Consider the following 13,538-nt stretch of genomic DNA (forward strand, 5'->3'; position numbering starts at 1 on the left):
TATGGCACCGAAATTCAGTGGCACCAAAATTGATGGTTGAACCCACGACCTTTGGTGTTAATTAGGGCACAGTTAATTAAGATGGAGTTCAGGCACTGAAACCTACAATTTAGGTGTTATGGCAAAGTTAATTAAGGCAAAGTTAAGATAGACTTAATTAAGGCACTCCAACCCACCACCATTGGTTGAAAAAAACAAATAATAGGAACTAACAACGCATGCGAATGTGAATGTCAAGTAATTTAATGAATGCCTCGTGAGCGCGCAGGCTTTCGCCTTCATCCTCTAGCATATGCTAAAGTGACTCAATTTTTCATATTTATTATGACTCCAAAGTATTCTGTGCTTCACGGCATCACATGATTTATTTTTCCTTTGCTTCACCTGCTGTCGCGTGTAACTTTCCCATCATTTAATAAGGCACAATGTATATATAGTTCGTGGTCACGCGCGAAAAATGTCCCTTCCATTCTGGCGAATGGCTCGGTTTGCGCACTGTTTGCGCCGTTTCAGTTTCGGTTTCTAGACCGCGTGACCTATGGCGTCACGAGCTTCCATGACGCATCTCGGCCACGTGATGCAAGTGCTGCCTTGCTGGAAAAGCGATCCTCCGCTGCCGCTGCTAGGATTCCCATCGCTTGTGCGGTACTACATCCTGTCGTCGCGCACGACAGATGCCGATGGCTGCTAACTGCATCGCTGTGCCGTGACGAAAACATCGACGACCAACAGGCTCAAATGACAGCTACCGGCGCCGACGTCGGCGCTCGTTGAAGTCCCCAGCGGTTTCACTCGCGGGATCCGGAGACCCGACAGCCGCTCAGCTGGGACATCGCAATCGGCGTCGCGGTAGGCCTACTTCGAACCTGTGTCTGGCCGGTTGTTTTTTTGCTTTCTCCCGTAAGCAACGCGCGTGATTCACCCCTTGTGACCCCTACCTGAGTCCCGTGGCAACCAGATCACGATCGCGTAATCCCGTAGCGGCGACGAGGTCGGGCGTTGTCTGTATGGACAGCACGCCTCCGGGAACGGTGACATTTGAAACGCCCATTTACCATCTCGTGTGATGGTGTCGCGCGCCGTGTTTCATTTTTGCTGCTTTTGTTCCTGGTACGGAGCAACATGGGCGGACGCGTAACGAATTCTTTTCTCATTATCGTAGCGCCCCTGACAGTGACTGCGCGTGCAGCAACAGTTGCTGTGGTCTCGAATACAACCTCTGATTTGTTGAGTACGTTGCCCGACACAGAGGCAGATATCTCGCAGTTTTTCCTGGGTATCGCAATAAAGCCTCATTGTGGGTCAATCGGTCCAGTGGGAGACTAAAAGGAGACTGTGCATAGCGGGCGCTTACAGAGATACATGTGCCTTAATTACGTATAATCACAGTGCAAAGCACCGTATCGGTAGATCGATCGTACGCATAAGCAGTGATTGCTGTCGAGTACATAAACGACCGAAACAGGATTTGTTGAACGTAATGTACTAGTACACTCTACTTGAACGCAGTGTCCGTCTTGGGAGTGGTTCTTGTCGAACGAATAGTCTGTTTAGTATGTCCACTTCGAAATGCATGCGCTCCTCAAAAGTGAAAGGAATACCTCACCGCCTGCGGCTTGCCATATCACTTGCACTAAAACACAATGGGCTTTTCAGATCTTTGAGGCATTAGTTTTTTAATTGTCTGGCAATGGAGATATGATTATCCCTCTGGTTTCCCTCCACTCTTGCGGGTAAGACAATAGCTAAAAACAGTTGCCGATTCTGAAGAGCTGCTGCTGCTATTAAACGTAAGCGTCCCCTGCCTATCCCTGATGTCAGGCACTGCATAGGTGCCATATCTGCACTAAATGTGCTTGGTGTGATTTGAGCAGCCAAGATACGGAACCCAATGCATTTATATGTGACTTTATATGATTTATGGTGGCATGCTCTCATGTTCTTTTGCTGTTTGTTTTGCATGCTTCTTGTTCTTCGTTCTCTTGTTGTTATGGCATGCTCTCTTGTCCTTTTGCTGTTGTAACCTGCCTATGTTTATGTGCTTTCTGCATTTGTTTTTTCCACCCCTTTAGGAACATATCCAAGAGGTGTGTGAGGGGCTTTGAAATTACGTGGCTGACTACACCTATTGTCAACATGGCAACGAAATATGCCAATTTCAGCTCTGGGTCCGGAAGCGGTGGTACGGACGTGCATTGTTTCTTCAGCATGTTGAGGTTTATTTGCCTCAGTACTTTTTCTTTTCTTTGCTGATCAGTGGCATTTATCTTGCAGGATCCTCAAACGCAGAATTTCAGAGTCTGTCGCAGACAATAGGAACAAATGTCCAAAAGATCAGTCAGAATGGTGAGAGAAATATTTCCTTTCCTTTGTCGATGAGAAGTTCTTTAAGGACTTTTGTTTTGGCAGCTTTTTTCTTCTTTCCTCATCTGTGTTGTTTCGAAGATGTGAGAAGAGGATACGTGACCATGTAACATGGCATTCTTTTGCCCCACCTTTCAGTGGGGTCTATGAAAAAGATGGTGCAGCAACTGGGGACTTCACAGGACTCCGAGTCACTGCGCTCACAGCTGTAAGTGTTGCATTTGCCATGCCTGTTTTTCGATTCGTATTAGTCTGCTCGCACACAAAAAACACAAGGACAGTGCAATGGCTGCAGGCAAAGCACTACATTCTTTCAAATCTGTTTTGCAGGGATGCAACAGCGATGTGTTCAGTTAACATACCTGCCTGCATCCAAGTGGAAATATTTCATCTGCCTCTGACAGTCGAGTGTGACAGCAAAAGGTTTTAGCTTGTCTGTAAATGTATTATCCTTTGCGAAATACTAATCCTGACAGGTTGCGGCAGCAACATCCTGTGGCCCAGAGTTTTGCCAGAGACGACACAAAGCTATTATTGCAGTAATCTGCCAGAATAACTGCTAGTGTAAAGTGTTGATAGTGATGTAATCATTAACATGCAGCCCTTCGATCTTTCGATCTTCCTTCATTGAAAACATTTACACATCAGACAAGGGCATCTGAGGGGCTCGATTTTTGTTAGTCACAACCATACGAAGAAACAGACAATGAAACCAGATATAACATAGGGGAAGATAAAGGAAGATAATTGAAATGTAGAAATAATAAGGTAAAGGGGAATGAAAGCAGATGAAAAGTTAACTTGCCACAGGTGAGATCTGAGTCTACATGTTACACATTACACGTGTGGTGCTTTACCAATTAAACTATCGCAGTGCCATCCTGTCAGCTTTCCTGGTATATATTATCCCTGGCAGTGTTAGCCAGTGCTGCTCACGGCCAAAGTGGTGAATGCTGAGCATCCTTTTAACCGCAGGCGTCACATAGTGCGCTCACATGCTGTGTGAACTGTGGTACTATTCGCAACTGGGCACCTAGCCAACTGAGGAGCTTGTAAAAGAGGAACAGCTCCTTTTCCTTATCTGGTGCACTATGACAATGACAGCAGCCGAACAAAAGAACAGAATGTCACAGACGCATGTTGTCTTGTTCGGTGAGGGAGAAAAGCGTGATACTATGGCACAGAACATTTGTTTTAAAGCGATGCAAACGTGGTGAGACTGGTCAAGTAAAATGCCTTGCCTAAATCGAGACAACAAATTTGTTACCTGAGGTATAGTGCAAAAGGGTACGTGGGATGACAGAGGAGATGAAGATGCAACGCTGCGTCATCGTCTCCTCTGTCCTCCTGCATGCTCTTTTTCTCTATGCTATGCAATACCAGCTGTGCAGTACCAGTTATGCGTAACTGTTACTAGTTATACTATAGCTGGTACCAGTACAGTACCAGCTGTGCAGTACCAGCTAGCCCACCAGTTTGTTCTTTTGAGCAAAATCGTATTTAGGATGCCTAAAAGCACGGTGCTCTTGTTGAATGATTTGAAATTATTGGGGAACTGGTGCTTCTACTTAATAGCTGTTGCTCTCCTGCAACAGAATCATTCAGACTCGCCTTCACCTGTGTCTGTCTCTCTCCCTCAAAACACCAGTAAGTGTTCTTATTCCTTCGAATCGAATAGCAAACACTATTCGATTCATATTTGAAACTTGGAATAGTATTCGCACAACCCTACGTTTTACTTTTATATAATGCGACTCCTTTCAATGTGGCTTGCGATGTGACTGCATTGCACAGGCACCAGATCCAGCAGTACACCAACCAGCTGGCCAAGGACACTAATGCGCAGCTCAAGGCGCTGGCGGCCATGCCGTATGGGGAGCAGGGTGCTGGCCGTCTGCTGCGCGAGAAGCTCACCAACGACTTCTCTGAGGCACTGCACCACTTCCAGCTTGTGCAGCGAGCCGAGGCCGACAAGGAGAAGGACTCGGTCAAGCGCGCCCGCGCCGCCTCTGGCATCGGGGTGCGTCCTCACACGCTGTACTTCTTACACCTTTTGGTGAACAGCTGAAGTGTCTATTGTGCCACAGGGGCTGGAGTGAAGTGTGAACAGGAGTGAACAGAGTAGAACATGTGCAGCCAACTTGTGATAACCCAAAGTACCATTTAATTCAAACATCTGCAAAATTTTGGTGACTGTTATGTTCTCGGGTTATAAAACCGCTTAATTAAAACAAGGTTCTCGGTTAATTTATACTTTGCTCCCTGAGGTAGAGCAGTGCAGCCAGAAAATGGCTGATGTAGATCAGCTTAACACAGTAATAATAACCACAACTAATATTAACAACCATGTTGTTTTACTTGTTTCTTGTACTGGTTTCCACGGTCTCGTTTGTACCTACAGCAATGGTTCAATGACTACTGCATCCTGTTGCCCAGCACAAGTCACGGGTTCAGTTCCTACTCATAGAGGTTTCATTGTGGTAGGAACAGAATGCAAAAACACTCGGGTGCTGAGCTCTGGTTGCATGCTGCTGAAACCCAGGTGGGCAGAATACAATCGGGAGTTCTGCAATACAGCATTTTTGAAGAGTTGCAACACAGTGGGAGTTAACTGTGGATAGCATGACTTAGCATTCATTTTTTGTTAGGGTGGTCAGTTTGTACTCTGAGGAGGGGGGGTAACATAGCAGGAATGAGATGGACACATTTCTTATGTTTAAGTTGGTTATACTAATTTTTCTTTGTGTGCTTTAAAAACATTTAGAAAGCAACATGCTCAGTTTTTGCTCTCGGTGTTGGTGTGTATTGCACAGGACTGTGGCAGTTGCTTTTGTGTGTTCATGCAACTCTAAGTAGTGTAGGGTCTATAGAACAAAATACACTCTACACAGTAGTGCAAACATACAAAAATGACTTTTTATGGCTCCTTTTAATCAACAGTGCCAACTGGCTGATTTACATACAAGGAATAGTTCCTCGATGAGGCTGGAGTTAACCACACTGTCAGGTGGCACTTGCATCAGAATACGCGCGCCATCTGTCATCACATCTGCATAACTACGACACCGATTTCCATTGTTGTGTGTGCCATGTGGGAAAGCTTAAACGTCAGATGATAGAGCCACACGAGAAAAAAGGAGTCAAAGTGTCAGAGTACGGGGACGGGAGAGAGTAGAGTGTCCTCACAGTAGCCACTTGGTTTTTCTTCACTGTCTGTTTGCAGTTTGAGTCGTCGAGCAGCCGTGGCGGTCCAGGCAACCTGATTGAGTTGGCTTCGCCTGTGCAAGCGCAGCAGTCGCAGCAGGCACAAAGCTATGCCCAAATGGATGAACAGGTCAACATCGAGATGTTGAGGGAGCGGGAGCAATCCATCCGTAAACTTGAGGTGAGAGGCGTGCATACATAAGTGCGTGAAGCAGGCTGCAGTGTTGGGATCATACCGGTCTCGCCATGAGCTTCAGTACGCTACTGCAAAGGACACTGTTGTTGTAGTCTGTAGCGGGCAGAAGGGCAACCGTGGTGAAAAGTGCAACTTTTTTTTTCTTTTCAACTGTTCCGTAAAATTCCCGGAAAGATACACCATGGCATTCTCCTCTAGGTAGCCTTGAAGCGAAGTACAACAGGAAAAAGACGGGCACGGTTTAACGCGCCATGGTGCCAGCAGGACAGCAGTGGGTGTGCTGTAAACGTGGCGAGATTGGTCTATTGTACCACTGAGTGATCACGTTAATGGCGCGTTTGAAAAACTTTTAGATATGAGGCATGCTATGTAGCATGTTGGAAGATGTGACAGCGTGCTCTGCGATTAACAGTGACAGTGTGCATACATAACCGGAACAAAAATTAGTAGCGGGACACACTGCCTAGCAGGATTAACTTGGGGGCAAACATAAACAGCCAGTATTTAAAGATCCTATAGAGGGACTGTGGGTTGATAGTAACATCAAGATGGAAGAAAAGTACAAAATACCAGAAGATACGTGTTTAGAAGAAATAGGTGTTTAGGAAAGAAATAAAGCAGCGAGTGGGCTGACTGGTTTAAAATGTTTGACGAATGCTTTGGAGCACTTTTTGACAGTGTCCGTAGAATGCATGTTTAGCTTGCGCCTCATTAACTGTCTCATCGACTTGCAGGGCTGCCAGTCGATTTATGGCTGGAAGTTTGCACACTTCTAGGGGCTGCTGTGTGCCTGCATTGTGTTGGCATAGCTGAGCTTAGCCATAGGACCAACTCCAATTTTTTCCTATTAAAATATGTGAATGTGAAACATAGAAATGCTCTTATTAGACAACCACTTGACCGATTTAAATGAAGTGTGTTGCGATTCAAAGAGAAAGCTGATTTGTAACCGCTGCCGGAAGGAGAATTGTGACCTGAGATGTTGTGACTTCTACAAAAATTGTCAAAAATTTGTAACCTTGCAAAGAAAAATTGAACCACCAGGTTTACAAATCTATAACTCCGCACCAAAAATGGCTATCCCAGTTCTGTAAACCTAATCTATTGGAGCATCCAAAGCGGACAAACGTGATATGTTTACAGCCACATGAAATTGTTACAATGTTTGCGAGGGTTTTGTAACATTGCTACTTACAAAGTAGCCCCTTCTTTCAGAGCAGTTTATAGCATTACATAAATTTTGTCTGCTTTAGATATCTCAGTAGGTTGTGATATCACCTCTTTAGTGCTGAGTTACTTGGTAACTCAGCAAACTTGGTGGCTCCAGTTTACCTTTAATTTTTTTAATGCAATTTTTAGCATTGTTTGTAAAGAAGAATAATTGCCTAAATAGAAAATCTACTCCCTGGAGCCGGTAGGTTTTATCTCTTTTCTTTAAATGCAACAAACATCATTAAATTCAGTGCAGTGGATGCTGAGAAAATTGATTTCTACATTCCCATGTATGTAGATAGTGGTCCTGGAGCTAAGGCTTCCTCTTAATGCCATTCCTTGATAAACAGTAATGAAGCAGTCTGGAAGGCCAAGGCAAGGCTTTTTGAGTCTCTGCCTATAATAAAGGATCATGTCACACACCAGGTCCCAGTGTGCTTACTACTAAAAGGTTAGAAGCTCGGTGTAAATACTTTTGTTATATCCAATATTCGTTATATCAGATCATTTGTTACAACTGCGTTCGTTTACCTAGCTTCAACTGCGACTTTGAAATGTCCATACACAATATTCTTGAAGTGTTTGCAATAGGGTGGTGTGCTGCCTTCTCCTTCAATTTGAGCATCATTGTTTTTTTTTTCTTTTCCTTCTCTGTGTTTAGAATGACATTGTGGATGTGAATGCAATATTCAAGGACCTTGCAACGTTGGTTCACGACCAAGGAGACATGATTGGTAAGGAGTGTGAAACGTGCATGTGCAGCTTGCATGCGGTGAATTTGCTATATTCTGTGCAACTGCAGCAGTTATTGGGGTTTGGAGCATTACCGCCGTGTTCTGTGTGACCACAACTCGTGGAAAGAAACCAAATTTGTTCTTGGTCGGTGCGATCGCCTACGCGGGACAACACTTTGTATGGCAAATCAGTTCTGTGAAAATCTGCCAGTCGAGGTAGATTCATTAAAGGCAAGATGGTCATCCACCCTGGAGTAGCATAAAGTTACAAAATGACGATAATTCATTCATGTTTCTCGGAAAGCTTTGCGGTTGAAGAAAAGTTCATCCTTGTACAGGAATCGAACCCAGTACCAACACCTTCCAGAGGTGGTCGCTTCTACCATGTGACCTAACAAGGAGGCTAGCTGATAACAGAGCAAGGTGATATGAATCGACAACTCAAAGTTCAGGAACGCCGAATATGGCGAAACAGTTTTTGTGGAAATTCAACTTATTGCATTTAGGTGCGAAAACAAGGAGCTGAGATGTTTGTGCTGTTTAGATGGGCAAGGCCAGAGAAGCAACATTTGCGGTAAAGCCGAGGGGCCTTGGTTGACCTTTTTTGCCCTATCTGCGACGCAGACTGACATTCGAGCACTAGGGGAGATCGCTGGACAACGAATCTGGCTGTCAGCTCTTGCGGTGCCGTGAGATAATCGGCTATCTTGTCACCCAAAGCGCCTCAAGAGCGAGCAGATGAAAAGAGGCACATGGCACCGAAATTGATACCTTGCGTCGTACTAATTGTGCTGTGGAGGAAAACATGTTCCTCACTTTTATAGCTTCCAGCAACGCTTTATGCTCTCGTACGCTATCCACTAGAAGCTTGAAAATTTTCATGGTGCTGTCAAACCCGTTTAAATTGAAATTGCAAAAGCAAAGTGTCTGTGATTTCAATGTAGCGTGTAATGTGTTGCAAATGTATTATAAAATTTTGCTACCAAAAGTAAATTTGATTTTAAATGGAAAGAGAAAAAAATAAGTTTTACTGTTTAGTAAATAATGCTTCTACAATATAAAAACAAAACTCTTGCAATGATGGGAAGCATGGTAAAAGCCAGGAAAGGCACAAAATTAATCTGTCTTTAACAATGACCCAAATACAAGAAAGCACTTGGAAATTCGCGATGTCATGCTGACGTATGTGTGCGCCAAGGCTGTGGCGCGAAATTTGAGAAATGTCATTAAGACCTTCATTTTTATTTTGAATAGTCAACTTCTTGCCGTAAAATTAACAAAATAGAGTTCTTAAATATATTATAAGTTTAAACTGACATTGTCAGAGTATCGGAGAAGGCTGGCTCTAATGTGTGCATAAGGGCGGCAAGCCGGGCGGTTCAGCCAACATGAGAATGATGGATATAGATTTGCCTAAACTTTGTGCATGGCTTCAGATGACTTTGTGACTTTGGCAAGTTTATCATATCCAACAAAAATATTGCATCATAAACGAAAAAGCAATTCGTAATGATTGTGCGTGCGTGCAGAGACTTATTGCCTTCTGTGTTTAGAAAAATGATATTTCTTGGAAAATTGGGCCAAGAAAGGCGGATAAAGCATAGCAAACAAAGCCACAAGCATGAAGATGAGACAAATCCGTGTACAGTGGAATCTCGTTGATGCGATCTTCACGGGAACCGGAAAATAAGGCGTATCATCCGAAAATGCATCATAGAAGGTATTATCCAACCATATCGTATTATCGGGGAAAAAAAGAAAAACTTATTATGCAGAATCGTATCAACGAAGTTCCACTGTACTAAACTGTCAATTCCATGGTACTAGTTAAACAATCGCAGCGCCAGTATTCCCTCTAGTAATTTTTGTAGGAAGTTCTACAGATTTTGTTTCTCTTCAAGGACTTTCAACTTGTCCTCATCATAAATCTGTTGAAAGGCTTGTCAAGCGCTTATAAAGGTTCTTGCTGACTGGACAATTATTTTTTTTTTCGTTCCGTCCCCTTTGCAGACAGCATTGAAGCCAACGTGGAGAGTGCCGCCGTGCACGTCGAAGAAGGGGTCCAGCAAGTTGCAAAGGCAAGGCAGCATCAGGTGGGTTTTTTGTAACTTCGCAACTTTCAGGCTTAGCAGACGTGATTTCATCGCTGGAGTATTTCTGCGCTGCACATAATTACACGATAATCACTGTAAGAAGCAGTGCACATGCTGAACTTTGTGGCAGGAAGCCTGTGAAGCTTAAAACTGTGCAACAAAGAGGAGGACATCACTTCTTTCCTAAATGGAAGTTTTGTTTCCCTTCCTCCCCACGGTTGGTTGGCCTTTTGCGAATTAAGCTCAATGAGAGTTTTAGCAACAACACAAGCTGTTATCAAAAAAAAAAAAAATTACATGTCCCATGGTGGGGTTTGAACCAGGGTGCTGTAACCATTAGGCTGCAGATGGGAGTTTCTAGTGCACACTGAGCCTTACCACTGCTTGCAGTGGTGGCTAGTGCTTTGAGGCGACTGAAACGCGCAAGTGCATTTAAACACTCAAAACGATTCTCACGATTGCCACTCTTTTCTCATGGTAGCTAGCACTTTGAGCCAGTTTGAACGCTCATTTGCGCAAGTTTAGTAAACTAAACCAAAAAAAAAAATGCTTTTATTCCACCGATTCCCACAGAGCTTGGTATCTGCATAATTTTTCATGCTTCTTGAAAAATAAAAAAATTCTGGGGGTAAACGTGCCAGAACCACGATCTGATTATGAGGCACGCCGTAGTGGGGCAACTTCAGATTAATTTTGCCCACCTTGAGTTCTTTAACATGCATCCAATGCACGGTACACGACTGTCTTTGCATTTTGCCCCCAACAAAACTAGCTACCGCAGCCAGGATTTGATCCCACGATCTCGTGCTTAGCAGTGGAACGCCAAAGGCTTTGTGGAACAAAAGTGGCCAGCATGTCGCCCTACAAGATTTCTGTACTGCAAAATTAATCTGCAGGGTCAGAGTAACATAAAACTATACTTTTTTTTTATTCAGAATCCACCATTAGCCCTTCGTGATTGATCAAAATGTTTTGGGCTGCACCAACAAAAATTTTAAATATAAAAATATTATGGTGGCGTGTTACTATTGGGAACATTGCTTGCTTCATTTCTGGCCACAAGAATCGGGTGCACGTTGCAATCGAGTAAATATGGTAGTATATAACCTGAATACATAATGGGAACTTGTATGAGAAACTGTTAGGTGCGTGAAACTGAATCTGAAATTGGGCTTTCCGCGCTTTATTGAAGTGTTTCACTGCTATAATGTAAAAGATAATACAAGCTTGTTGCAGTGTCAGTTATTTCAGAACAAAATTTTGCACAGCCCCCATCCCCCTAAAAAAAAAGAAAAGAAAAAAAAGCTTGACAGGAAAAGTAGAAAGGAAAGACAAAAATTGAGCTAACTTATAAATGCACTCTTCCATGCATTTCGGTCATCAAATGCACAATAATTTACTTAAGGTAAGCAACAACGAGAGCTGATAATTTAGATATTCCTGGTGACTTCAAGTGACCTTGTTTTCCACTTTGTTTCGTATAGGAGTATTGGCACATATTTTTAATGTTGTAGAAACTCTTAACACATTTCTCTCTTGTAAAAGGATGAACGGCACTTGGCAGGTATGAAAGTTGGAAAACACTGATATGCTAATTTGGTACTAAAGTTGGTTCAAAATGCTGGAGCTGCTGCCATCACCATGGCGATGTCATGATATAGGGCGAAAGTTGTTGACATTGTGTAGCAATAAGCAAAGTGAGTCGATCTATTATGACACAAGTCTCATGACCTGTCTAACTCCTGGGGTTGGTTCATGGAACCAGCCCCAGGACATGGTTCATGGAAACCGAAACTGGTTCATGGAAACATGTATATTATAATGGAATATTGAAAGCACTCCAGTGCTCACTTGTATTCTTTGTTAGGATTTGGAACTTTTATTAAACACAAGAAAATTATAAGTAGAAAACATGTCAATGCTCTTGCCAAGTCCAGGGTACAGACAAAGATGCATATGATCATGTAGAGGCCAAAGTTTTATTTACATTTATGCATCTTGTCGTTGCCTGAATTCAAAATTCTACAGAGACCTGACTGCAGATTTCTTAGAGCCAGTTTTGGCTCAAAGGTTGGGGTAATGAAGTTGAAAATTTGCAGGTGCAAGTTGGAATCAGCTAGCACAAGACAGGGGTAATTGGAGATCACAGGGAGAGGCCTTCGTCCTGCAGTGGACATAAATGTAGGCTGATGATGATGATGACACAATGTTTGCTCCGAAAGAGACCATTTAATATCGGTGTCGTGACTGTGTTAACTTTTTGTTCTATTATTGCTCAAGTTGTGTGCACTCTAAAACTTTTTTGCGTTCTTTTCTTTTCTCTTCCCTCACCCTGTCCAAACAGGAGAGAGCTCGGAAGAAGATGTTTTGTCTGTTTATCATAGGTGTTATCGTGCTGGCCACACTGATAACCATTATTGTAGTGTCTGTCAAGAGCTAACCGGAGTGAGGCAACATTGCAGGGAGCCTGCCTGTCTGGCTGCGTGTGTGTCCAAGATTGTGAAGGGACCTAAGGGGGGAGCGAAGAAAAAAAAAAAAAGCCTTCACATTGCAACTTGTGGATCTTCTTCTGTCGACAACCTGAACTGGCTCGCGACTCTCTAGTTTCCAGCAAAGGAAGCATCGGCAGCTGGTTCTGAAACATTCCACACAGAGGATAGTTGTCCAAAGAGATCTGAGTTTGTTGGAGCTTGCGGCTAGGAGGGACACGGCATGAGCAGAGGTTTGCTTAGTTGGCACGGCTAATTCCTTCTGTTGTTGTGGAGCCAAGACACTTTGGACGCGGGGGAAAGCTAACTGTGCACAAGTCTACCCTTCCCGTCAGCCGTATTTGTTATCTTTCTTTCCCCCCCCCCCCCCCCTCCTCGTCTCGTTTATTGGCCTACATAGCCAGCGATGTACATACACTAATATATTCTGGTTGCCCATACAAGGGTACACCATGATCCTGTTTGAAGTGACAAATAAACAGTATGCAGAGAAATTGGCCTCATTTCTTGTGTGGTTTTCTTTGTTCTTCCTGGACAGGTGTTTGTCCTTATCCCTATGACTTCCGTTCACCGACAACCTTGCAATAACCCTCCGCCTTTTCTCTTTGCTACTCATTTTATCTTGAGCTTAAAAATGTCAAATGTAGTTTGGACCACAGAATGTTTCATGCCATACTTGGCCTGCCGGCAGGGATCTCTAGATAACAATTCACTGCATTTGTGAAAGAGTATTTGCTAGTTATCGTCGAGCCGGTCCTGTGAGGCAGCCATCAGAAACAACAGCTGCAGAAATGTCAACACGCAACACGTGTTCCAGCCATACACGGCTTAAGTTCTGACTGTGGGAAAAATGTACTGTGGCCTAATTATTGTGTACAGAAAAGCTTTAATACTTTCATTGTTGGCCAAGTAACCCTTGAACTCCTAAATTCCTTTGAGAAAGAAAGTACAAAATTTCTGGATTCTTTTTTTATTCCAGTTAATTTTGCACATTATATATGGATTTGGGAAATATACTCAGCAACACACATTCTGTGTTTTCCATGCAGATGTGAATTGACTAGCCTCGCCAGTCCTTATAAAGGAAGTTGCTGACCATTGGCAGAACGAGTACATTGACGCGTCATGGTCTATTCAGGCTTGATGGCTATTAACCAGTTGCATAGTCTTTGTTTAACCTTGCTGGCCTCTACCGCCTGTGTAGGAAGCTTTAGCAAAGTGCATACATTAAAGCAATAGTGCAAAA

General features: G+C 43.5%; 1 protein-coding gene across 1 annotated transcript; it reads left to right on the forward strand.

Moving 5' to 3' along the window:
• Window positions 1-583: 583 nt before the first annotated feature.
• Window positions 584-12,788, forward strand: LOC119465977 (syntaxin-12-like). Its single transcript, XM_037726465.2, has 9 exons — window positions 584-849; window positions 2,073-2,182; window positions 2,275-2,346; window positions 2,503-2,572; window positions 4,159-4,384; window positions 5,588-5,749; window positions 7,638-7,710; window positions 9,721-9,803; window positions 12,148-12,788. Exons 2-9 carry the CDS (start codon window positions 2,137-2,139, stop codon window positions 12,241-12,243), a joined length of 828 nt encoding a protein of 275 aa, XP_037582393.1. The 5' UTR covers window positions 584-849; window positions 2,073-2,136; the 3' UTR covers window positions 12,244-12,788.
• The last annotated feature ends 750 nt before the right edge of the window (window positions 12,789-13,538 follow it).

This window comes from Dermacentor silvarum, chromosome 10 (assembly GCF_013339745.2).
Source record: "Dermacentor silvarum isolate Dsil-2018 chromosome 10, BIME_Dsil_1.4, whole genome shotgun sequence".
In the NCBI taxonomy this organism is placed as follows: domain Eukaryota; kingdom Metazoa; phylum Arthropoda; class Arachnida; order Ixodida; family Ixodidae; genus Dermacentor; species Dermacentor silvarum.

Coding starts and splice junctions, on each gene's coding strand:
- LOC119465977 (XM_037726465.2), top strand. CDS start 2,137: ATGGCAACGAAATATGCCAATTTCAGCTCTGGGTCCGGAAGCGGTG. Junction 5,750..7,637: donor AATCCATCCGTAAACTTGAG/GTGAGAGGCGTG, acceptor CTCTGTGTTTAG/AATGACATTGTGGATGTGAA. Junction 9,804..12,147: donor CAAAGGCAAGGCAGCATCAG/GTGGGTTTTTTG, acceptor CTGTCCAAACAG/GAGAGAGCTCGGAAGAAGAT.